This window comes from Adiantum capillus-veneris, chromosome 15 (assembly GCF_014529385.1).
Source record: "Adiantum capillus-veneris isolate H3 chromosome 15, ASM1452938v2, whole genome shotgun sequence".
NCBI lineage: Eukaryota > Viridiplantae > Streptophyta > Polypodiopsida > Polypodiales > Pteridaceae > Adiantum > Adiantum capillus-veneris.
The window spans coordinates 20,877,118-20,904,120 of NC_140945.1; the positions used below are offsets into that span (position 1 = coordinate 20,877,118).

Genomic DNA, 27,003 nt, shown 5'->3' on the forward strand with positions numbered 1-27,003 from the left:
ACAGTTTTGCATGGCGGTGTGGCCGCCCGGCTCCAGGCCATGGCCCAAATCTGTGCTCAAAAAATGCTGCCATTTTTGTTGCCGCTTTCAGGTTTGTTGCACAACATAAAGCAGGAAGGCTAGAACGGACTATTAAATCACATGAACTATTAGGGCCCCAATAAAAAGAAGTAGTAACTGTCTTAGCAGCCCGTGAGTGTTGGCCAGCATATTGAGGGCATCGCGACTTTTGAGCCGTCCGTTCCGAGTTCAAGCCTTGCTGGATTCAAGGTTGTCATACCGAACACACTTCTCAGGGCAAGAAATGGGCCACTGGGAGCCAGTTCACGTGAGAGTGAGGTTGGCAACTACCTGCCATGCCAAGTTTCCATGGAAATTTAGCAACACATGAGAGAGAAGAGAGAGTGTTCTTTTTTAAGAGACTTAAAGGAAAAAGGTGAGTGAGATATAGGGGGGACAGAGTAAAAGAAGAAGAAGAAACCTAAGAGGTAGCTTTTAGATTTCCCCATTGTATTTTGCCCCCCTAGCTTCTTGAACCATCGAGCCATATATTTAGTTCGTGCTGTTTTCCCCTTGTAAGTCTCTTTGCTTTTCTAATGTCTCGCATTTTTATGGTAAAAGAATTCTTGTGTAGGTGATTTAAAGCGGTGCACGTAACTTAGCACAGAATACATTACTACGTTGTCAACAATTTAACAAAAGTCTGTAGCTCTGTCTGATGCAATTTATAGATTGATGGCAAGGATTTGGGCAACCAAACAAAGTCTGTAGCTCTGTCTGATGCAATTTATAGATTGATGGCAAGGATTTGGGCAACCAAGAGCAACCTCTAACCTCATTGAACACAAGTGTTAAAGCCAACCAAATGAAGATGCTTGTCTAGGGATTTATAAAGACGCTTAAACGACATTTTTTAAGGAATAGTAGAGATATTGTTTAAAAGGAGAAAGTACACTAAATTTATAAAGTTTCTCACGTATTTTGCGTTTTGCTAAGAAATAATTGCGTGTATGGTAACTTTCGCTATCCACAACAAGTTGACCAGTTTGCTATCCTTACTTTGCGAACCATATATTGGTAATTTCAAAATGTTGTCCCAAAGTTGTCTAGTATGATTTTTTAACCTTGACAATTGAGAAATATTGATTGAAACTAGCATATAAACACAATGAAAATGGCTAAATGGGCACAAAACTACGAGCTGGTTTGGAATTAGCCTTACCTTTTTAACAAAGCAAAACATGATTAAACCACCTCAGGCAATGGTAACGTGATGCATAGTTAATCATTTACTTTTTAAAATAACTAGTGCCTCTTGCATGGTCACCCAATGCAACAGTTATTGGTCCTACAGGCAACTATCCTAGGCCTTCTCTGTAACTATGCCGATTTTGGCATAGTTGCACCAGTAACACCTTAGTAATAACTAAGCTTTGCATGACCACCCTTGGACAAGATTTATGTAGATGTTTACACATTGTCATAACTTTCTGGAGATAGTGACCACAACTCAATAGAGGTAAATTGTAGTAGATAGTTTTATATCGTTTTAGTTTTATGTCATTCACGTCAGGCGGTAGGGTCCACCAGATAGATTATGTCTTGATGTGAGTGTGCCAATCCCAATTAACATTGTACAAAGGTCCAACTTCTATATCCATACATAAATCTGACTGCCACCACCTTTGCAAGCACCACAGATTCATTACATGCATCTGGGCATAAAAGCACAAAAAGTTGTCCTGATCCACTTCATTTGGAGCATAAGTAACTCACAATTGGCTTTAGAGCCAGTTTCATACAAGATAGCAGGCCAAATTTAATATCCTCTTCATCTTTCCGGGCCGAGAAGGTATCTATAATATATCTGGGCATAAAAGCACAAAAAGTTGTCCTGATCCACTTCATTTGGAGCATAAGTAACTCACAATTGGCTTTAGAGCCAGTTTCATACAAGATAGCAGGCCAAATTTAATAGCCTCTTCATCTTTCCGGGCCGAGAAGGTATCTCTAATATAATAACTGAAAGTTACAACAGTGCTCACAAGCATAACAGAAGCTTCCAGTGAGCTATTTTGATCACCACATGCCATGGCAAGCTCTGCACCAGAAAAGAGAAGCAAACCCCGCAAAATTCCCATTGAAAATATGGAGAAATTCCACCGACGAGCTTCCCAATAACAAGCTCAACACTGGATTCTTTGAAGTACCTAAACTAACTATAGCTCATTACTTGTTGCACCAAACCTGTATTGCCTTGCTAGCCCCCAAAATCATAGTATTACCACCAAAAAACTTACCACTCACAACAATGAATTCTTTGCAGTAACTAAAATAACAATAGCTCACCACTTTTTTGCCTTGCTAGCCGCCCCCTTCATTCCCCTGCCCCAAAGCAGATAGGCATAGCCCAAGCCAGCAACACACCAAATTCATAACCCCCACACTTTTGGAAACTGCAGTCGGTGAAACAAACTTGTATGGTAACAGCAATTGAGATATTGAGCCGTGGACAAATCTCCTCTTCTAATCCCTCCATGAGATCTCTAAGACCTATGATGTCGACAAACCCAATGCTACTCCAAATGCTAGGTTTCCAAATGAATCCAAATATGACACTAGTCGAGAAAACAATCAGCGAATGGATAGAGATTCTACTTCACTCACCAAGATAACTTTGCCATCTCTGTCTTCTGAGACGTTTCAACATCAGGTTCAATGTCTTCTATGCTAGCAACTAAATTGGAAAATAAATGAGACATACACAACACTTTCTTCACCAGATGCAGATAGAAAACCACCACCTACAGAAGATAAAGAGAAGGGCATGGGAGAGTAACTTCAAACTAAACTTAAAGAATTAATAAAGCTATAATTAGATTCAGGGACTTCCTGCCTGGTACCTTGAAATTTGGTAATAGCCATGCTTCCAAACATGGAATAGCTTTTGTCTATGCATGCATCCTTGAGATTTTCCTCGGTTGCAAAAAGGGGTTTTTAAGCAATGCTACTGTCAACTTGTTTTGAAAGCGGACCTAGGTAGAGGATGATCGTGCCTAGGAGCCAACGGAGATCATTGAAAATGCTGTGATTGTGTAGTGGAGATACACATATCTTTGTATCGAATACTTGGAGGTAGCAGCAACAAGCACGACGGCAACCACATTACGTACATGTACCAATACCTACAGGCTACCGAGCCTCATATTGAACAACTGCAAGAAAATAAACGTCTAGGTAGCTTGAGCATTCATTTCTACAAACAGACTTCTTGCAATAATGGACAAATCATCAAACTAAAGCTTTATGAAACATACTCCGTCGAGTTCGTTTTTTGTAAAGAATACGGTATCCACATTCTCGACACTGTATCACATCCCCGGGTTTTAATGCATTATCAGCTCCACAGTCTGAATTCAGCAAGAAAAACTTTTAAGTAACAAATTAAAAAATCAAGACCACCAGCTACTGAAAGATGAAATAAGACAATTTCGTCACACTTGAGAGTCACCCTCACCACAAAGATAAGATACATGGCGCTTAAGAGCCCTCGATACCCCAGTGCAAACTCATAGGCACAAAAATAAGGTAGTTGATAGGCATACTCACCACAGAAGATAGAAAGAAAAAGCACAATATCAACTGATTGTAAAACTAGCCCAGCATAAGAAGTTTATACTTTTTTAGAAAATTTGGCTGGTTACTGGGCGCCTATATCAATTTCCAGCTGCCTATATTTTGTACTAGCACCCTACGTTAGGTCTAGCCTTGAGTCTCCAAAGCCTTAAGACAAGTGACTCCTCTGTGTGTGTGCGTGTGTGTGTGTGGGAGAGAGAGAGAGAGAGAGAGAGAGAGAGAGAGAGAGAGAGAGAAATGAAATGAAATGAAATGTTATATTAACGTCTTCAAAAGGCCAAAATGACCTATGAGACCAGGAAGTTACAATGCGGTGTATCTGATACCAAGTCAGATTAACAAAATAAATTTTAAACTAGGGATAACAAGATATAAATACTGCGGAATCCTAAACTAAGCGGATAGGTGTGAAAGGCGAAAGGCGTGAAATGTGTGAACTGAGCAGTACAATGTGTAGACAATTTGGGAGGGAAGTAGAGATCTATCTTCATAGAGATCCATCTTCATCTGCACTCTGGACGACGAAAAAGTATGGCTTGAATCCTTTGCTGTAGCCTCCTTCGAAACTGTGTAGCTCCTCTTCTCCATCGGGGTCGTCTAGATCTCCCTAGCTCCAATGCTCGGTCTATGAGAATGCCAGTAGTGCGGGTAGACCTCTTCACTGTTGGTTGCTCCTCTAACTGTTCTTCTGGGTGTACAATATCTAGTGTAAAGAAATCTGTGATCTGTCTCTGGGGTTGTCCCTCTTCAGCTCTCCTCAGTAAAGTTTCTGTATGCATGTGTAGCTCAAGTATATATAGCCCAAGACATCTCTGATCCTCATAACTCATGACCCTAGATAGAGGACCAAAACCTTCTCTGAATAGACAATGAAAACGGCCTCATATCTCATAGTACACTGTGCAATGACATATGTAATGTATCTCTGTCTCTGGCTCTAGATGGCACAAGCGGCATATCCTGCTATCTGCTGGTGTCCCTTTGAATCTGCCAGTCTCAATCTCGAGCTGATGTGAGGACGTGCGTATCTAGCCAATGGCACATCGCACACCATGAGAAAGATGCCTGTCCATATAGCTAGGTCGAATCACAAAGCCATCCCCCGTGAGGTGGAGAAAATGCTCTCTATAGAAAGCCATCTTTGTGCCCAGCTCCTGTATCGGCTCTCCATGTCCTCCTCGTGTCCAGCTGGATCAAATCCTGACGAATGAGTCTATTAATCTCTACCCGCGTCAAAGACCTCAAGGGTGCCTGTAGAGAGTATTGAAAAGGAGGTAACCTGTCCATGGTGAAACCATGATGCCATTTGTGCATACCAGCATGATGTATCCCCATTAAGAGCTAATTGTCTGGAGGACTCTAGAGCCACCCTGGCATATCTGTCTCTGGTAGTATCCCACAGATTGTGTACAAAGGAGACTGATCTAGTAAGCGCCTCAATCTCCATGGGGGGGCAGCTAATTCCGCTCGAATGATATCATGCGGTACGGAAGCCTTGGCTCTAATCAGCCGAGAGATCATAGATACCAGGGGCTTCTCCATACGCCTCCAACCCTCCTGGCCTACAAAAGGTCCCCAAACCTGCACCCCATATAACATAGTAGAGGCAACCAAAGTATCAAAGAGCCATCCATAACTTTGTCCTAGGTTCCTGGAACTGAACCTGCGAACACATCCTCTCCATTCCTCCCAGAGCCGCACCAGCTCTAGTTAGTCTAGTCTCTGCTGCTCTTCTCAAGGAAAATCTCGGCCCAATAAAGACTACCCCCAGGTAAGTGTATGCATCTGTATACTCCACAATCTCCTGACCATATTTGAAAGTAGGTATTGATCTCCTGACCCATTACGGTGTGGTGTTAAACACCATAACCTTGGTTTTACCTAGGTTTACACACAATCCACTATCCTCTGCAAAACTGCGTAGTGCATCCAATTGTCGTTGCATACCTTCTTGCGAGTCAGATATCAGCACAATATCATCAGCATATAGCAACAATGGGATCCACGTCCCTGCCAGCCGTGCACCTCTATCACCCTCTCTATCGATGTAACCAGACACCTCATCAACATACATACCAAATAGAGTAGGAGACAATGGGCAGCTCTGTTTCACTCCAATAGTAGAGTGAACTAAATCAGATACCCCTTCCGGAGTGCGTACATGTCCCATCATTGATCTGTACAAAGCCATAATCCCCCAAATCACCTCTATGGGCACCCCCATCTCCTATAGTCTGCGCATCTATCGAGCTCTTGGTACCATGTCAAATGCTTTACGAAAATCCACAAAGCTACAAAAGATCCGTCTCCCATGTGCTCTACCCTCCTCAATGATGGCCCTGAGTGTCAGAATATGATCAAGAGTGGAAAAACCCCTCCTGAAGCCGGCTTGACCCTTTGCTCGTACACCCTCGCCCTCTGCCCAATTACTCAAGTGTTGCTCCAGGATAGATGCATACAACCGTGCCAATGTGTGTCCAACCATAATAGTGCGGTAGTTCCCAGGATCTGTAGGGACACCAGCCTTGAAGATGGGCACAATATTAGACAACCTCCAAGTCTCAAGTAATCCCTCACACATGGCACGATTGAACAACACTGTGAGAACCTCCATCAGCATATCCCTGGCATGTATAAAGTGCTCCGCTACTAGACCGTCATGATCATATGCCTTCCCGGTCTTCATCCTGTCGATGGCCCTTTGTACCATCTCACGTGTAAAGAAAGTGCTCGTAGCTGGGCAGGGCTTGGTAGGGTCTGGAAGGGGTTCCTGTCCAGGAACCGTATATAATGATGTCGCATATTGGCCCCACACCTCAAGTGAAGTAATCACTGGGGGAGGGGAGTGTTCATGGAAGAGTCGCCATGCCTCTCCTGAGTCCCTACTCAACAACATCTGATACAAGTCTCGCTCCATCTGAGCTAGGTAAGCTCGCTTCTTCCATCGCACAAGGCGTCGGAAAGCAATCCGAGACTGTCTATAAGAGAGAGAGAGAGAGAGAGAGAGAGAGAGAGAGAGAGATGATTAGCCCCCCATAACCACCAGCAACCACACAGAGCCAATAGGCGACGGATAAAAATGACTTTCACCTACACCTCCCATGTGCCCCTACCTATATAGGGGCCACAAGTGGAGGTATAGCAAACGACACAATAAACTTTACAAAACAGGTACCCAAAAAACAAATGGGCAAATGTGGGCTATGGCTAAACAGAGCCTAAATGCCATGCAGTGGGTGGCCAGCCTTGGAGACACACTAGCCATACACAAATGCCATAGACAAAGGTAAAGCAGCAAGAGTGTCAAACACTCCAACACCCCCTCTCAGCACCCGATGCTGAAACAAACCGCCAGAAGCCAAACAAGTGAGGCTGACAATGAAGATCTCTGCTCGATGTCCAATAAAGGATATTACTCCACGAGTATAGCAACAGTCTGGGGAATCACAACCGCCAAGAGATCTCCGTAGTAAGATGTCTTCACAAGTAGACAACTACTGTATATGGCTTCCAAACTGAGTGTCAAAACTACACATACCCGTTGTAAAAGGAGTACCAATACACTTGCAAAAGTCGTGTCCCGAAAGAAACCAAAAAGAATATATGGTGCCTGTAATCACTCCTCTAAAGAAAAAAGGAAGAAGCCACAATCCAACATGGCCAAGCGGCTGATCCACACACTCCAGGAAGGTCAGACTAGGCAGTCTACACCACACAAGCATCCTCCACAACATACAAAGCCAGAATCAGAGGTCTACACTATAGAAGCTACCAAATTCTGCAAAAGCTACCAATAGACAGCATGGACCACACCACTAGATGGTATCTTGTCAACAGGTAAAGTCCTCCAGGATGAGGGAAAGCTTGAAGTAGCACTCTGCACTAAGGTCCTTTGAGAAAAAGGAAAGCCAGACCAAGCAGTTTGCATTATCAACGCCCTCTGAGAGGAGGGGTGGACGCCCATTTTTGGGCTTCCTGTCCCCACTTTTCTGTCCCCCGTCAGAATCCATCTCAATTGATGACATTCACTTGAGATGGCGAGAGGCCGTCAATTCTCCTCTCAAGACGGTAAGTAAGCTGAAAGAAAAGCAGACTGCAGAAAAGCGGAAACTATACTCGCAGGAAGAGTTTGACAAAGCTTTTGAAAAGAAGAAGAGCCCATTAAGGAAAGGCTTAAAGCACTCCCAGAAGAAGAGGAAATCAACAGATTTCCCCGGTTATTTGGGCCAAAAGTCGATTTTCAAGGTGGTAAGTAGATCCAAGAAGCATGTTCGTTTCGAGGATGACCCGAATTTTTCTTCAGAGAGTTCCGACAGTTCATCGTCCACTAGTTCCAGAGAGGACGAGAAAAGACAGAAGAAGAAGAGAAAAAGGCTAAAAAGCAAGAAAAACAGATTTTTGAAAAAGTGTAGCAGGCATGGCAGTACGGCCATCTAGCGGTTCAAAGGAGGAGAGCTCGTCCTTTTCTCACAGTGAGAAAAAGAACAAGACGATCCACGAGTTCAAGGATAGGCTACCAGGACACCCATCGAGCCCTTGAGGTCGTTACTCGGGGACGCTTCAGTCTCCAAGGCGCGAAGGGCGGCATCTTAAAAGGAAATGCATAGACATGGTGTTTTACTCTGTTGTTACGCAGAGAAGCACCTAAGAAGTGGGTAAAATTCAAGAGAATTTTTACTTCTGCCTTGGATAACAGAAGAATATGAAAAAGATGTCATCACGGCTTAAAATCATTTGAGAATGACCAAGAAAGATACGTTGGATGACTACTACTAGAGGTTTTAGGATACCTATTTGCCAGTGGCCTCATTCCGAAGGGTCACTTTGAAGGACCAAATTGAGCGATTTTGTTGTGGATTGCCAAAAGAGATTCGACGGTATTGTCTGCAACAGAAGTCTTGCTCTATTCAAAGACTTATGGGGCATGCCAAGCAAGGTTTTGGTACGCATGTGGACTATTTGACATATCCTATGGACAAGTCAGTGTCCACCTCAGCAAGGTAAGAGTCTTCCAGTGAAGAGAAAGAACCAAGAAAATTAGATGAAATCATCAGAGGATTCCGAAGAAGTAAGGGGATCATATGATAGTGCATCTGAGGGTTCCGATGAACCAAGGGAGATGAAAGCTCATCAGAGGATTCTGGAGAAGCAAGGAAATCGAATGATAGTGCATCCGAGCATTCCCACAAACCAAGGGAACCGGATGAAAGTTCATCCGGGAATTCCAAAGAAGCAAGGGAATCAAAAGATAATGCATCCGAGCGTTTTGACAAAGCAACGAAATCTACTGATGGTTCATTAGAAAATTCCACAGATTGAGGGTGCTAGTGGACAAGGGAGGCCAATGGGGTTACCAATAGGTCACAAGGCACAAGAAAAGAACAAAAAGGTAAGGTAGGTCCACCGGATAATTTGGTCAAGGGTACTTTTTGGCCCTCGATGCAAAGTGGACGGAGGAGGAGAACATCAACGATTCTCTGCAGAGAGTTGTACCTTGAAGCTTTAGGAAAATTAGCAATGTCTATGCCAAAAACTACCGATCAGCAGGTTGAATCTGGTGGATTGCACAAGAGGGGAGTCCTCTCCTCTCTATCATAGATTGCCTAGATTGAATAAAGTCACTAATTTCTCCTTGACATTTTAGGGATACTGACACGCTGACAGTATGTTGTGGAATGACTTTATGAATATATGTACATTGAATTAAAAATTTCCTTGATTGAACTAAAGACATGTGCTCTTTCATGTGTGTATTGTTGGAGACATGTAGAGAAAGATGAATGTTTGCAACATTTTGTTTGGTGAATGATTTGAACTTCGTGCATCTAAACATCAGTTAGAGATCAGCGAGATCTGGATGTGATGGGCCATGGCTAAGCAGATGAGAATTGAATGTGAACTGAATGAGATTCTAGTGCATCAAGATGTCTATCTGGATGAGATAATTGAATTGTGAGTACATCAAGAGTTCCGGACGGATGAGATGGTTGCACAGTGATCTAGGTGCATCAAGAGTTGTGGACTCAATGAGATGGCTAGATTGAAAGATTGAAACGCGATGTTCAATGTGAACTAAGCGTGTGATTTATGAACTGCATGCTATGTGGATGTATTGTCTTGCGGGATAGTCATGGGCATGGTTTGCTTGATTGAAATGTGAAAAGAAAGGTATAAATCTGATAGTAACAAGATTTAGTAAATCAAGACCTCCGTGAAGGATCAGCGCGCTCCGGATGTGATTGCTAAATAGGTTACAATGATCATGATTTGTATTTGAACCCCTCAACAGAAATGTAAATGATTAATGACCGATGTCTTTGTAGAAGTGCTTGATTGGTGGAGTCTGGTGCATGTCACAAGACGGGCACCACGTGCCAGTAGCAAAGAACAGACTGAACAGACTTTTAGCACTTCAATAACAACTGAACTGAGAGAGAGAGAGAGAGAGAGAGAGAGAGACGACACGCAACAAGGAGTGGCAGAATTCCACCCCAGAGAGTATTGGCCCCAAACATTGGCCCCCCTTTCGGTATTTCTTTATATTGCATCAACACAGTACAAGCCGGTACTGCAGACTCTGCACCTTCTCCAAGAAGCATGCCAGAGAATGAGCCCTTAGCACATATTTAAAGGCCCTTGGCCTATGAAAAGCAGTTTACATGAAAAGCCTTCAAACTCAAAAGCTTCTGGTCCAAAAGCAATGCCAAAAAGTTGTCAGCGTAAATCACGGAATTCCGTACAACCGCCATCGCAAAACGCGGAAATCCATACAGTCTGCCACGTCATCATGTCAACGCAATATCCGGATTTTCCGTAAAGCTGCCACGTCATCAATTGTGCTAGTCTTTGTGTGGGTCCTGCTTATTTGAATGTCTATTATGTCACTGGGATCCCATCGGACGAGGTCCCCATAAGTTGGTAGGACTTCTTCTGTTACTTGTTCTTCTTAGGGTTTAAGCCCTTCGGCCAGGATCTCCAAGTTGGCTCCATTCTTCAAGGCTTTGACACGTCAGCAGTTTGTGACATCTCCCTTCTTGAAAGAGAGTAATCGTCCACGATTACAGCATATCTACAAAACAACTCAAGTTAGCTCAAAAATTTCTGAGGGACATTCGGAGGGACAATCAGTTTGCTCATTTTGTTATGGAGTTAGCTTCTCGGTTTGGCTCTTTTGATCAAGGAGTTTGGCTTCTCATTTTGGCTCTTTCGATCAAGGAGTTGGCTTCTCCTTTCATCCAGATCGGAACTCTAGATATTCCGGCGTAGTAAAATTAGCCATCACCCCAGACCGCACTGATCTTCCATGGGTGGCTTGATGCACTAAAATTAGGAATATTCAGTGGTTGGCATATCACAATGCAACACAAAAGCTCACATATGCATGTTAAAAGACACAACAAACGGCACCGTTGACCACTCCCTCGAGACAAATGGTTTGTTGTGTGAAGCTACTCAACGACTACCTCGTCACTCCACCCGCAAATAACCTAAAAAGGTCCGGGCCATGAGCTCAAAGGACGAGGACTGAACAACCAAACGCTCCCTAGACCGCAGTCTGCGTCGCTTGGAGGTTCAAGCATACAACCAAACGCTCCCTAGGCATCGGCCTTCATCGTTCAGAGGTTTTCTAGCATACAAAGGAACGCTCCCCACCTGCGTCGTTCCGAGGTTTTCAAACATACAACGAAACGCTCCCCAAGCATCGGCCTACATCGTTCCGAGGTTCAAAAAATACCGAAACAATATTTCTCACTTCTCCAGCCGGGAGTAAAATCACCAATCAATGAAACCAGTACTAGAACTATAGTCAAACATTTCATATCAGCACCAAAACAGGTTCAAAACAAATACCAAACAAATTTCAAATAGAATCACCAAACAAGTTCTCAAACAGATTTCAAACTTGAAAAGCAATCTCAACATCAGTCGAGAGCTCGAAAAGTCGACTGATTTTCTATCTTGCAACCTGCACCAAAAATTAGGGTTAGGTTCATTCCATAAGGTCGTAGCCGAGCACAACATGGTCCATCGGCTCTTGGACAGACAGTGTTTCTGTGGCGGTGATGGTAGTCCCAAGACATAGCAGTCACACCGGACCTCCAAGGTTATCAACTCGAAAAGAGACACCTACTGAGAGATGCCGAGAAATTTCAAGTTATAATCTGCTAGGGTTTCTATGGCAGGCATTTCAGGATACCCCACTCTACCAGAAGTTGCACTCCGAAGGAAGATGTTAGAAACCATATAACTTCGGGCAAGAATTTTCTTGAAAGCTTGCCAAGTCCTTGGAGTGTGCGGCTTGGTAGCTATAGACATTAACATCTGCATGGCACTGCTTCTGAGAAAAAAAGCAGCTCGAAACAAATCTTGGATCCTTCTTTTGCAAGTGATCTTTTTGGCTTATGCCATGTAAGACATGAGCGGTGAAGACAGGAGCGCGCCCGGTGCGCGATGAAGTAAGGGAATAAGAGTGGGAGTGGCTAATAAGTCCGAGGTTGGAGGCCGAAGATACCTCAATTAAATTCCATAAGTCTCTGGTTTGCTCTGTCTGCTCTTTTGTGGGACCGGTATGCTTTCAGAAAAGCACACGATTGATGCTCTGATACCACTGTCACAAGATGGGCACCATTTGCCAATAGAAAAGAACAGACTGAACAGACTTTAGCCACTTCAATAACAACTGAACTGAGAGAGAGAGAGAGAGAGAGAGAGAGAGAGAGAGAGACGACACGTGACACGGAGTGGCGGAATTCCACCCCAGAGAGTATTGGCTCCAAACCTTGGCGCCCCTTTCGGTATTTCTTTATATTGCATCAACACAGTACAAGCCGATACTGTAGACTCTACACCTTCTCCAAGAAGTATGCCAGAGAATGAGCCCTCAGCACATATTTAAAGGCCCTTGGCCTATGAAAAGCAGCTTACATGAAAAGCCTTCAAACTCAAAAGCTTATGGTCCAAAAGCAATGCCAAAAAGCTGTCAACGTAAATCACGGAATTCCGTACAACTGCCATCGCAAAACGTGGAAATCCATACAATCTGCCACGTCACCATATCAACGCAATTTTTGAATTTTCCGTACAGCTGCCACGTCATCAACTGCGCAAGTCTTTGTGTGGGTCTTGCTTTATTTTGATTTCTTTTATGTCACTAGGACCCCATCGGACGGGGTCCCCAAAACTTCTTTTGTTACTTGTTCTTCTTAGGGTTTAGGCCCCTCGGCCAAGATCTCCAAGTTGGCTCCATTCTTCAAGGCTTTGACACATCAGCAGTTTGTGACAGTGCATGGGTACATAGAGGCAGTGCAGTGTCTACAGAAGAAAGTTTCTGTCCATTGGCTGTTTTGCAGGCGTAATCGAGGGCGATTACAATTCTTTCAAGAGGGGGGAATGTCACAAAGTGATGACGCAGGATAGTTATAATAATTGTATCCCATTTGGAAACTTTCAAAGCACCTTCCTTCTTGTTGTAAAGTTTCTCGCTGATGTTGTGTCAAATGAGGTTTTGCCAATGGAGTCGAGTTGTCATGAGAATCCCGAGAATTTATACGTTGTGGGTATTTGTCGATCGATCTTCAAATCCAAACTTCCTTTCATAAGCTTGTAACCGACCGCAACATGGTCCATAAGCTCTTGCATAGTAGCAACTTGTTTAGCAGGTGATGGCAATCCACCAACGATAAAATGTTCGCACTAGTCCTCCAACTTGAAGAAAGACACAAGCATGTACACGTCAAGGAGCCTTTGGTTGTAGTCTCCCATGGTCTCCGTGGTCCTTACATTGATGCAGAAGCAAAGCCAGGATATGGATAGTGGGGGTAGGCCTACGGACTCCAACCATTATATCCATATGGCAGTGAGGGAGGTGCTGACAACGGTGGTTACACAGGGTAGAACCTTGAGTGCGCATTTGTCACAAACGGGAGCGCACACGAATAATCAACAAGATGAAATAAATAATCTTTCAACTAAACAAAGTTGAGGGAGAAGTTCGACACAGTATTTGGGACCAGAAGATGGGCTGGTCCCCCCCCTTAAAGAGAATCCTTTATTAGGGAGAATCTTTTTACAAGCACAAGAACCGGAGAAAACCCCTCCGTTCTAAATCTCTGACTCAATGGTCGTTCCTTCTCGTAAGGGAAATCCGAGAGACGAGCTCTCAATCCTTTTTCCGTCTGTACTCGGAGTCGAGACTCCGCAGACAATTTCCGAATTCCGTTCCCGGAATTCCCAAGCGTAGAGTCGAAGCCTTCTCGCTTCTCCTTCGCGATGAAGTACCTGCAAACACACACACACAAACACGCGACAACAATTTGTATGGCGAATCCATAATAGATACCTGTCGCTCTTGCACGGGAAAAGCGACTTCCGTGCTTCGTAGTCTCGCGATCTCTTGCGGTAGAGTCTTCTCTTGCTGACGTTGGTAACCTCCTTTTCAATGAGGGCATGTGGTGCTTTTATAGCTCCTTGGCCACGGCACGAATAGCTGCGCTGCTTCACCCGAAATAGGGAGAGAGAATTCGCTGGCTGGTTTTGTTGCTTTATTTTCTAAGTGGCTGCCCACTTATTAAGTGGGTGGCCGGCATATTTTTAAAATTGGTCTGAACCTGCTCAAAAACTCAATAAAACCTTATAAGTTAAAAACAATGCCTTGCACAACATTTCCCAGGCGTCCTTGGATGCAACCACATGCACGAATGCAATGCAAACATAGATTCCTTGCGGAAAAGCGTCTGCTCTTCCCGGAAAACTCGTTAAAATATTCCGCTTTTTAAGAAAAGCTTCTCTAAACCCATCTTTATTCTTGTGCTTGCGTCTTTACGCGTATTCCTCTTTCCAGTTCGGGTTTTTCTGCCAGACCCACGAGATATTCCCTTTCCGATGCTCCCGTCACTCCATCACGTGACGCATCAGGAATATTCGTTTCCCGGTCTCTCCCACAAAACTAACGGTAAAACCCCTTCGCGATGCTTAATGTCACCCATCATATGACGCATCAAAGTTTTCCGTTCCTGATGGCTTTTAATAATTCCAATAGATCTACAGTTCCTAACCTTACGGTTCAAGTGCACATCTCTAAATATCCTAATTTCAATAAAAAGAAATTACTCGAGAAAATAAGAAAATAGTCTATTTAGCAACAGCATTGAGCACTTATCCTAAGCATTCACCATCAGTCACTTCCGGTGAACGTTACACTTGGCCAACCAAAAGGATCTCAAATAAAAAGCACTTCTTCTAAAAGTTGTTGATCCAAAAACAAGCGCCCTATGGGCTGTCCATACAACACTGCCACATCAACATCAACCTCCACAAAACGGGGATAATTGCGTACAGCATGCCACGTCAGCTGGTTTTACACAATTTTAGGGTGTGAGTGTCTCTCTGATCTATTTTAGGTTTTAGGCCCTTGGCCACTGAAGTCAAGTTGGTTGGGTTAGGATTTTAATCCTAACCCACTTTGTCCGCAGTCAGCTTCAACAAGTTAATAAAATCTTCTTCTACTAGGGTTTAGGCCCCTCCGATGACCTTTCGGTTGGCTAGGGTTAAGACCAAGGAGTCCTAACCCCCTTTGTCTTCAATAGTTGGCATGTCGGCAATTTGTGATAGATAGAATCCATGCAAGAGACACGGAGTGGCGGAATTCCACTTCTAGAGTGCAATTGCCCCAAACCCTTGGCACCTCTTTCGGTATTTCTTTTATATTGCTTCCACAAGGTGCAAGGTTGGGGGCCTGCTCTGCTTCTTGGAACTGGAATGCGAGAGTGAGTGTCCCACCTACAGGCCCTTGGCCTTAAAGCATCTCACATGAAAAGCTTGGTTCCCAAAAGCATTTGAAAGTAAAAGCTAGCGCCCATTGGGCTGTTTCGTAATTTGCAGAGATTCCGTACAATTGACACGTCAACAAACTGATTCGTGATTTCCAGATTGAGTCCATACACAATACATATGCCACGTCAGCTCGTTTTTAGGGTTAATCCTTTGGCCGAGTCGTCCAATGTTAGGCTTTAATTCTCTAACCCCCTTGGGGTTGTGCCACGTCACCAATTTGTGATAGTCCAAGTGCCAAACGTGTGCACTTCCGTCATTCGTTTGAGCCTCTAATAATGGGCTGTTTCGGACAAGTGGCTGGTTCCCCATGTGTGTGTGGGGGCGCCTTGGCTGAAAATGGCAGCTTTTGGGGCTACCATGCACCTACCATGCTTGAACTACCTTTCACTAGGGTCGCCTGTTTTTTGATATGCTTGAACTCCCTTCACTAGGTTTGCCTGCTTCTTACTATGCTTGAAGTTTGAACTAGTCCTCACTAGGGTGGCTGGTACTTCCTATCCTTGAAATGCAACCTTCCATGCATGCACTCCAATTGCCTTGCATAAACCATGCATGGACTCCAGATGACTTGCATGGACTCCAATTGATTTGCATGGACTGCTACCTGCCATGCATGCACTCTTGTTAGCTTGCATGAGCCATCCGAGTATCCACCTGCCCTACATGCCCTGAATGATGCTAGGCGCCAGTAGCCTTCCTCCTCCTCTACATCCTTTGCTAGGCTATGGATCACCCTGCATGCTCTGCTAACTTCCCTTCTCCATAACACCCTACACATGTCGAGCACCTTAGCTTCAGAAGCAACAAAACCTCTTGCAGCTTCTCAAGTGATTTCTACAAAATCAACAAGCATATCAATGCATTCAACACTCACAAACATTCAGCCCTGTTGCTGGCTACAAGCCAAATCGATGATCAAGCCTTGCAATGGCCAAAATCAGGGATAGGGAGGTCAGGTGCGGCACTCAGAGAGCTAGGAGTCCAAGACTCCTGGATCATGACCTGTCTGCCGCCATAGATCGCCCACTAACCCTTTGCACGAGCCTCCGTCACCTTCTTGAGTTCTTCTGCTTTGTTTCTGAGTTGTGAGAGACTAGAAGGTAAGCTCTTCCACAATCCACATTTTGGTATCCTTAAGGAGGCAGGATTGTTGCAGCAGACAAACCTAACGCAACACGTTGTTGGCATCGAGTTGTATTTGTAAAAGAGTATATTGGATAACCATAATACACTTGTAAAAATTGTTGCTTGAGTCGAGTGTCAAGAAGAATTCTCCAATGTGGACCTTGAGTTAATTTTCCTGTCAAAAGTGTCGCTCTCAGAGCTCCAACGATACCATAGAAACATGGGTCCTAAAACAAAATCGAAGAATGGGGTCAGGGTAGAGACAAAAAAAGTTAGAGAACGAGGTCAATGCATATAACCGCACAATAAGAATCATAATTTTTCGAATTTTTTGAGCGACATGTATGTCTGACAAAGCTAATATAATAGACTTGGACACTCCAAGTCGAGAATCTACCACAACACACTTGAGCAAACTAAAAGAACTGAACAAAACTGGGAGAGAGACAACATAGCACGTCATAGTTTTGCGCCCTGAGAGACTAGCCCCAAAGATTGGCGGCCCTTTCGGTATTACCTTATTATTAATGCTTCACAAACTACAATGTCCAAGGGTCCTCGTCTCAACAGTACTCCCAAGCTAATCTGCCTGAGACTGAGGCCCTGGAACTCAATTTATAGCCCCTAGGCCTTCCAAAAGGAGTACAAATGAAAAGCTTCAAGTCTAAAAGCATTTGGGCCCAAAAGCTAGCGCTAGGAGCTGCCAACGCAATTTGCGAAAATCCGTATGGCCTACCACGTCAACAGCGTAACACGCGAGCATTCGTACAACTGTCACGTCATCAGCCTTCTATGCAAATTTTTAAGCCTGTGTTCCTTAGGCCCCATCATAAACAGTCCGATAAGTTGCTCGGAATTAAACTTTTAAAGTTGGGCCACTTGGCAACATTTGAAAGTTGGTAAAACTTCTTCTGCATCTTTCACAAGGGATTTGATCCCTCTCTATCCGGAGTTCATCTTTAGGTCATGCCACATCATCACTTTTTGACATAGCCCCCTCTTGAAAGAATTGTGATCGCCCTCGATTATGCCTACAAAAACAGACATTGGACAAAAACTAGCTCAATAGACACCGACTCTTAAGTACCGACTCACTAGACGACACATATACAATACTCATTGAACATTCACACCGCATTCACATCACTATCCTCGTCGAGATCTTAGATGAGAATCAGGATCATTGTAACGTATTTAGCAATCACATCCAGACCGCGCTAATCTCTAACGGATATCTTGATTCACTAAATTTTCTTACTGTCATATCGTTTTGTTTTGTTTTCGGAGTCGGGTAGGGCATGCCCGGTCGCTCCCCTCATACACCAAAAAAGTATACAAGAAGAACGACCTGGACTATGCACCCAGAAACCGAAGGCAGACGCTTTTGTCACTAGTTTCCTCTGGACTACGAGAGGCCAGAATTATCTACACTCTTAGGGCCATGACTAATCCCTTGAGAGACCCATTTTGCCAACTTGATTTGGGCGTGACAGCGACCAAGTACCTCTGTTCAGAGGCCCAGGTACTGCGAGACTTGCTTCGGTCTTCCCTTTGGAGTTGCCTCCTCCAGGTAACTTATCGCTGACCTCACTAAACTGCCTTTGAAACCCGACGATTTTCACCTAGGAAATGCCATACCCGCTTAGAAGGGCGTCGGCTCACAGGTGGCATCCGCTGAGGTTGGTGGTGTCTCCCTTTTGCACCTCCCAGCTCCTTTTACGTGAAGTAAATCCCCCCCGAGGAGGGATGGCACTTGGGCGCTCTTGTAGCTCATCCGGCTTCGCTTGGGGAGAATTACGTCATTTCCCCAAAAAGGGATCGGATCACTCCTGAGGTGAACAAGACCGAAATGATGTAGTCATTTCATCTTTCAAACATGCAATCAAGCACTACACACATGAGAGAGTACATATAACAGAATTCATTTTAGGAATTCCCATTTCAAAGTACTTCTTTTCATAAAGTCATACAGCAGAATACTGTCAGCTTGTCATATCCCTGAAATCACAAAAGAAATCAGTGACGTTAATCCATCTAGGTAATATGTGACAAAGAATCAAAGTAACTCCCCTCTTGTGCAGTTCGCACCGCACCAGACTCAACCTGCTAATTATTGGTAACTTTTGAAATTGTCGAAGCTAGACCAAAAGCCTCAAGGTAAATCTCTAAAATCCGAGAAGTATCTGCTAGGTCCTCCCCCTCTATCCATTTCACAATGCCGGGGTAGTTCTTAAACTTAACTAAATACCGGCGTATTAGCTTACCTTTCAATTTCCTTTCCTTGTGGACCAGGATCTATTCTGGAATGAGAATCTCTTGTGTCTCCTCCACCTCGCGTTTCTACTCTAGCTCCTTGTCCACTAGCACCTCACCTATGAAAGGTCTCAATAGACTCACATGAAATGCATTGTGAATCTTCCAAGTATTCGGTAACTTCACTCTCAAGGATACATCATTTATCTTCTCCTAAATCGAGAAAGGGCCAAAGTATCGCATTCTCAAACTTTGGGAAAAGTCGCTCCTTACCCTTTTGTTTTTGTAGGCGTGCCTTCTCAAATCGTAAAAGAACCCAATCATCTTCCTTCAACTACAAGGTACGTTGATGCTTGTTTGTTGCCTTCCTATGTCGTGCTCGAGACTTCTCGAGAGCCTCGCGCACCTTAGCAAAAGCAATGTCCAAATCCTGAACGTACAAATCTGCTTCAAAAATCTTATCCTTGGTGCTTGAATAGGTGGAACCTCCTTAGGACGCTCGATAATCTCAAATGGCAACTTCCCCATAGAAGTATGTACTATGTTGTTGTAGGCAAACTCCACCAAAGGCAGATACCTCTCCCACTGTGTCACGAGGTTGTGGCAACCACTAACCTTAGTTGCTAGTTTCTTTCCCTTGATTTTTCTTTAATTTTTGGGACCCTCTTTTTGAAGTCACAAATGGTCGGACATTGCGTGGCCAGTGTGAAACGGCCGACAGCCGATTTCACTCACAATTGCGACTCGCAGTTGCGAAGGGCAAGTTGCCACAAGATGGTTAGGCCAATCGGCACTAGAATCCAAGGAGTAAAAGGGTGTCTAGACTCAGTTCAAAGTCATTTAGGCCCGTCACAAAGTGATGAGTGGCATGACCAACTGGCAAAGAAACTGAATGGACTAACTTGAAGAACTTATGAAGCACCGTTCGTGGGACCCAAAACCCTAAAAGACAGAAGCTTAAACCCTGAAAGGGATTTTCGTAAAATGCACTGATATGCTGACACGGTAAGGCCATGCGGAATTTCCACGATTTGCGATGCAAGTGCCACATGGCAGGCTGTATGGATTTTCGCAAATTACGCTGGCTGCTTTTGGAAATCTCCAACAATAGCTTTTGGGGACCAGAGCTTTTGGGTGAAAGTGTTTTTGAACTAATTGCTTTTGGGGCTCTGCTTTTGGGCATCCGATGTACTATTTATAAGAGCCCTTGGGGCCTCACTCTGGAGAGCAAGAGTTTGAGAGCAGAGGTCCCTCGAGAGTTGTACTTTGTAATCATTAATGATAAAGAAATACCAAAAGGGGCGCCAAACTTTGGGGCCAATACCTCTGGGCACGGATTTACGCCAGGCAGTGCCGACTCTCTCTCTCTCTCTCTCTCTCTCTCTCTCTCTCTCTCTCTCTCTCTCTCTCTCTCTCTCTCTCTCTCTCTCTCTCTCTCTCTCTCTCTCTCTCTCTCTCTCTCTAGCTATCTATCTATCTATCTATCTATCTATATATATATATATATATATATATATATATATATTATAAAAGCTTAGTGATTTTGAAGTTTCTATTTGTGTGTTGCTATTGATTTCTCGGTTGGAGTGTCCAAGCCTGTTACAGTGGTATCACAGAAAGATATTGCTATGGAGGATCTGTCACAAGACGGGCAGCACGTGCCAATAGAAAGAACCGATTGAACAGACTTTTAGCACTTCAATAACAACTGAACTGAAAGAGAGAGACGACACACGACACGGAGTGGCGGAATTCCACCCCAGAGAGTATTGGCCCCAAACCTTGGCGCCCCTTTGGTATTTCTTTATATTACATCAACACATTGCAAGATGGTACTCCAAACTCTGCACCTTCTCCAGGAAGCATGCCAGAGAATGAGCCCTTAGCACATATTTAAAGGCCCTTGGCCTATGAAAAACAGTTTACATGAAAAGCCTTCAAACTCAAAAGCTTATGGTCCAAAAGCAATGCCAAAAAGCTGCCAACCTAAATCCAGAAATTCTGTACAACTGCCACGTCAACAATCAGTGCAAAACGCGGAAATCTGTACAGCTTGCCACGCCAGCACTGTCAGCGTAATTTCCAAAAATCTGCCACGTCATCAGTTCCACGTTGTGTGTCTGTGTGAGGGTCCAACTTTATTCTAATCCTTTATGTCACTTCGGACCCCATCGGACGGGGTCCCCATAAGGTAGGACTTCTTCTTCTGTTATTAGTTCTTCTTAGGGTTTAGGCCCCTCGGCCGGCATCTGTAAGTTGGCTCCATTCTTCAGAGCTTTGACACGTCAGCAGTTTGTGACATCTCCCCTTCTTGAAAGAGAGTATTCGTCCGCAATACAACATATCTCCAAAATAACTCAAGTTAGCTCAAAAATTTCCGAGGGACAATCAGTTTGCTCTCTTTGTTAAGGAGTTAGCTTCTCCTTTAGGCTCTTTTGATCAAGGAGTTAGCTTCTCCTCTCGGCTCTTTTGATCAAGGAGTTAGCTTCTTCTTTATCAGAATCCGAACTATCCGAGGAAGAAAAATCCTCGTCTGAACCGTCAAAATACGTCCGAGATCTTCCATGGAATCGGCTCTTCTTCGCCTTCTTGCCTTTGCCAGGTCTCTAGGTCTTTCTAAAGAAAACAACAATAGAAAGGAAGGAGGAGGAGGTCTAAAAAGCGTAAAAATCGTATGACGCTTTTCTATGGTTCAAAAACCTCTAAAAATCTCTCCAACAAATGAGTTTACGGATATGCTACAAAAATTAAAGTTGATCCTCTATATAGCTCTATGGAAAATTAGGGTTTTCAGCAGTAAATGAGGCGTTCTGCAAAAAATTTCAGCATGTATGTAATCAATGGTTTTGGATGCTCTTGTTATTTGTTTGCTGACAACATATAGCCATATGGAGGAAGATTAAGTTACAAGCATTTCATGCATGGGAGATGGAGATCCGCTCTTGTAGAATGAGAAGAGCCACATTTGAGAACCACTTGTTTGCGGCTTTGTTTGAGAATACTCTTAGGGTATTGTTTGAACTTGTCTGATCTTGCTTGAGCCTGTTTGAGCCTTGTTTGATGTTGCCTCGACTTGTTTGGATACCTTTGTTGATACTCTTTAGAAATCTTCTACACACATTGCATGCCATGTAGATGTGACTTGAATCCTCAACTTTTGCTGCAACGCACCCTTCACAAAGTTGCATCTGAGTATCGTATAGATGTGACTTATAATCCTCAACTTTTGCTGCAACGCACCCTTCACAACATCCACCTCCCACGCCTGAGAGAAGTTGAAAGCTTGTAGCAGGCGAAAAACACGCGTAAGGTTGTCAAACTAGGTATTTTAAAATAGATAGAATCTGATTGTCGAACTAGATTTTGTGTAGATGGCAGTGTGATATATGCTAGTGAATATACTATCTAGTGGTGATGGTCATTGGCATTATGCATAAGTGTGCTCAAGAATTGGCCAATTACCTTTTTGGAAGAGGGAATAGGGGGGAAGGTGGGAGGTGTATTTGTCACAACTCGATCACATGGCATGATCCTACCTCATCCAAAGAGTTTGCTGGCAATTGTAAGGGGGACCAAAATTTGGCCGCAGCCACCCGCAAAACGCATCTTGATTTGTGCTACAAATCTCGGCCTGCTGACATGGTTTGTTGGCGCAAGACTTTGAGTGTCACTTTTGAAAGCAGTTAGCATTTTGCTAGCTCAAAAACTTAGTAACAATTTCCAGACAAGATTGCAATATGCCATTGGCCATTTACAATTGTTAAATAAAAGTCAATTTCAATAAACCAAGCAAATATGGTTGATGATACCATCCGCATATTACATGCCAAATACCATACGAGCATGAAAGTATGGTGATTAATCTTATGATACTGAAAAGAACTATTCTAAGCAGTAACGACTAGTTTCAACGATGTAATACACACGATACCACTCACTAGCTTGTTTCTCCTCTCTCCAGACATACTCTTTGTGCATATAACAACCAGCACACGCTCTTTTTCTTGATTCATTTTTGAGGGAGGGTGGGCTATGAACTCTATTAAATTTTCGTGACTAAACAGATCTGATACATGAGCAGAACATGGTGATGAGACAAGTCACCAAAAATTGTTTTTTTTTTTTTTTGAACTAATCGGCTGAATGGAACGGCAAAAAAGTACTGATTGCAATTGATCTCATATCCAGCATTTAATGTTGAAACCTTACTGCCGAAGGCCTTTAATGTGCCAAAAACTGTAGATGATACGACTGTTAGACATCCTATGCTTCTTATCATTCTTTTAACTTCTACAATGAAATGAAGCAGATAGCATACACGATCTCGACTTTCGATTGAAGAAAGAAAACACTTGAACAAATTGCATCCTCACCTCCACACAAGTATGAGACTGGTTCAGGAGGAGGTTGAGCCATTCCTCCATCCATAGATTCGTACTTGGATTAAACAACGGTACAAAAACCTGCACATCATGAACAAGGAAATAGCATTCAAAAGCACACACAGGGAGATGTAACATTTCAAATGACACGGAACAAGGTAACCTAACCACAATGTCGACAAACTAAACCTGAACACTATCACTCTATGCAATAATGCAGCACTCCTCATAAAATGAGCTATCCTATTGAAATGTCAAAACCTTCTTTTTGTCCAAGCCCATCCTCTTAATCATAGATTATTCTCTTCTTTAGCAGACAGCTAAAGAAGAAAAAACGTTTGATCTCTTCTTCAATTTCATGCAACAACACCTGAATGAGGAGGAAAAATAACTTGTAGCAATTTGTACGTCAACTTTTTATGGTTGCAAACCTCCTCCGTTGACCAGAAATAATGAGCACAAGATAGGTTCACCATGTTGGTGCCAATAGCAAAATGCAGTCTCGTTGCAAGTTGAGTGGTGGAACCTCTTCTTAACAACAACCGCATCAAATACAAGGCCCTTGTCATCACTAATTAATCATTCATTCGTCTGATCCTGAGTAATTATGGTTTTCTTGCTGCTGGCTATTCTTACCTATGATTACAACTCACAAGTTAAAAACTATCAAACAATCAAATCTTTCACAACTTTATGGGCAACCATCTATTCTTAGATAATAGCCTGTCAAATCTTGATCAACATTTGCTGAAGAAGCTCAATGCGATGATTTATGCCAACAAATCATGTTGGCTCCTTAAGTTCGGCTTTTGTACACAATCATAAACAAAGAATTTTAACCAGATGTCCCCCTTTATGGAGAAAATCTCCACAATTCCTTCACAGGCACTCAGCTTTGAGATACTTCAAAGTCCATAAATTTGATTCAGATTCCCACACCATAAGTTGAAAAGAGCACTTGTTGTCTTTGTCTCCAAAAATACGAGAACTTCTATGCAAAGTCACACTGGAAAAACATGGGCAAAGCAGCGTAACAGCCCAGCTTGCAAAGCAACAACTTTCCCTCTATGTATGCATTCAAAAAGGATAAAAACCCACAGACTGGTAGAGTTTATACTTTGATTGATGCAAAGCAACGAATCTCTCTCTCTCTCTCTCTCTCTCTCGGCTAGATCTTTAAGGTCTCTTGGGATAGATTCCTACGACGTTAAAACTCTCTTCCTCTTCTTCTTCTGTGTGTGTGTGTGTGCGCGCGCGCGCACCTTGAAGAGAAACGAGCGCGCGCCGCGGACGACTTTGACTCACTTGCCGACTCTTATCCCTCTTAACGCTAGCCGATTCTTATCCCTCGTAACGCCTCATATTTGAAATTTGGATAGATATTAGTAATTACCTCCTCATATATGCCGACTCTTATGGGAGGATCTAACGCTACCTTTTGTGTGGCCTACCAACACACAAAAGGTAGCGTTAGATATTATATAGTACATAGTGCCATTGACGTGGCATTTTGAAGTGACATCACGAGGAGGCTCGCAGCTTGTCGAGCGACGTCTCTTAGCAACAATCGAAGGAGGATATGCCGTGCAGGCTGAAGCATGTGTGCGCACGACACACACACACACACACACAGTCCATCCTTCGACGTCGACTTGCAGACATGCGGTAAATGGTAAGTTTTGAAGAAAATGGTAAGTTGTGGCCAAGTGCTATGAAGCTAGCAAGGAAAGGAAAGCTTACAAGAGAAGTCCTACATGAAGCACGTGACTGTATTCGTCTAGAAACAGGATGGAATGACCTTGTGGACTCCTTGTCAGTGCATGACTATATTGCAAAATGTCAAAACAACAAAGTTTTTGTGGAAGAAAAGTGCAGGCGAGAGAGTAGTGGCGAAGGACCATAAAAAAGAATTACTAGAAGAAGCGATACAATACCTCCTCGAGCGCCTCCAACACAGGAAGCACCCCTACCTGAAGTGACTATGGAAGAAAGTACAACTGGGAGGAAAAAGGAGTCATCAAAAGGTAAGCCTAAAACTCCAACTTATAAGTTACAGTCTGATATTGAGGCTGCTACAGACTTAAAGAAAGTTCTAGAAGAAAGAATTTTGAATAGCAAAATAGAGTTTACCTTGGGAGAGATCCTTGGCATAGCCAAGCGCGAGTTTCACGAGGAGATCATTGATATCATCAAGAGAAAGAGGAAAACTCTTGTTGACACCATTCGGCCGCAATATGAAGGAGAAAGCTTAAAGACACAAGTAATACAGGTGGAAGACAGAGAGCATGATGAGGATGTTGTAAGGTGCTACCATTCTTTTGGAAGAACAAAGCAAGTACAATTTTCAAATGGAGATGAGGAGTACGAAGCCATTTCAAGAAGTCACTTTTCCGGGAATCATTGGGCAAGAGCTACGACAGAGACAATGGTCAAGGTGGGTGATCTTGAAGAGCCATTTGTTGCCTTAATTGACCATGGCTTAGAAATAAACATAATGTCAAAGAGCTTATTCAACAAGTGCAAATTACCAATGGACACAGATCATGGATGGATGGTTAAGGTAGCAAATAATTCATCAGGTGAGTTATATGCAGCTTGTCCAAGTGTGAAAGTAACTATTGGAGATGTAAAAGAAGAGCATAATTTCTTTGTACACGACACATCTTCTTATGATCTCATCCTTGGACAACCCTACATTGTAGGGGTTAGAATGGAAACAAAGGTAATGGATGATGGTTCTGCTTATGCGAGGATAAGAAGTAAAGATGGAAAACGTGTTGTTCAATTTCTCACTGTCTATGTGAATCATGAAATAAATCGTGACAGTCTCCGAGAGCGCCCATTGCCCAGATTGAGTAAAGAGTTTTATGATCATCATCGAGAGAATAGGTTTTGGCCAGGTACCATTGTAGAGCGGGATTACGATGGTACAAAAAGGGAAAGGTTCTCACATAAGGAGGATTTTTGTACAGGTTTTGCAAGCCTAACAGAATATGGATATGTCTCTTTTCTAAAATGTGAGAACTTGAGTCGAGGTTCCCGCAAACATGTACATAGTCTACAAAAGGAGTGGAAAGAACATGGTCTGCTAGGAAACATGAAAACATAACATGTGTGTTTGAGGAGTTTTCTTTTGTGGACACATTACAGGATCTACAGTCTATAGTAGATTATCCTTCACATGACCAAAATGAAATAGTGAAAGTGTGCTCACTTGAAAGGTACAATGTGGTGGAGGCATTTCAAAAGGAACAGGAGGATAGGAAGCAAGAACATGAAGTAAAGGTGGACACCAAGTACAAGACTGTGGCAAAGAAGGTAAAACCAGTGGCACTTCCTTTACCAAAGGACTGCAAGGAAAAGCTAGAATAGGCTTCTTTGCAACCTAGTCTCAGAGATCCAAAAGGGATTAGACACAGGTTTACAAAGGAGTCTCTAAAGCAATTGAAGATTGGGAATGAGGACTCCTTGACACAGGTTGAAAGGGAATGTTTTGAAGAGATGCTCTCTAAACATGGAAAAGCATTTGCATTTGAGCCACATGAGATAGGATGTGTAGATCCTACCATTATTGCTCCTATAGTGATCTTTACCATCCCTCATGTACCTTGGAACTTACAGCCAATACCAGTTCCAAAAGCTCACTTACCAAAGTTAATTGAGTTGCTAAATGAGAAGATCAAGATGGGTATTTTGGAGCCTTTATGTGCTCCATACTCAAACAGGTGGTTCACAGTACCAAAGAAGAATGGAGCTTTGCGCTTCATCCAAGATA

General features: G+C 43.3%; 2 protein-coding genes across 6 annotated transcripts; both read right to left on the minus strand.

The window, feature by feature from the left end:
• Nucleotides 1-1,340: 1,340 nt before the first annotated feature.
• Nucleotides 1,341-2,937, minus strand: LOC147440370 (uncharacterized). Its single transcript, XM_086530134.1, has 4 exons — nt 2,904-2,937; nt 2,765-2,804; nt 2,668-2,693; nt 1,341-2,101 (listed from the first exon to the last, which is right to left on the minus strand). The coding sequence occupies exons 1-4, from the start codon at nt 2,935-2,937 to the stop codon at nt 1,905-1,907; spliced, it is 297 nt and encodes a 98-aa protein (XP_086386260.1). The 3' UTR covers nt 1,341-1,904.
• LOC147440371 (DNA-directed RNA polymerases II, IV and V subunit 12-like) lies at nt 2,073-24,616 on the minus strand. Of its 5 annotated transcripts, none has more exons than XM_086530129.1 (4): nt 24,491-24,616; nt 23,220-23,309; nt 3,318-3,410; nt 2,073-2,210 (listed from the first exon to the last, which is right to left on the minus strand). In XM_086530129.1, exons 2-4 carry the CDS (start codon nt 23,272-23,274, stop codon nt 2,080-2,082), a joined length of 279 nt encoding a protein of 92 aa, XP_086386255.1. In that variant the 5' UTR covers nt 23,275-23,309; nt 24,491-24,616; the 3' UTR covers nt 2,073-2,079. The 5 variants fall into 5 exon arrangements, with proteins under 5 accessions (XP_086386255.1, XP_086386256.1, XP_086386257.1 ...); XM_086530130.1 differs by having other exon boundaries at nt 24,432-24,585; XM_086530131.1 differs by lacking the exon at nt 24,491-24,616 and adding an exon at nt 24,346-24,485.
• Between the last annotated feature and the right edge of the window lie 2,387 nt (nt 24,617-27,003).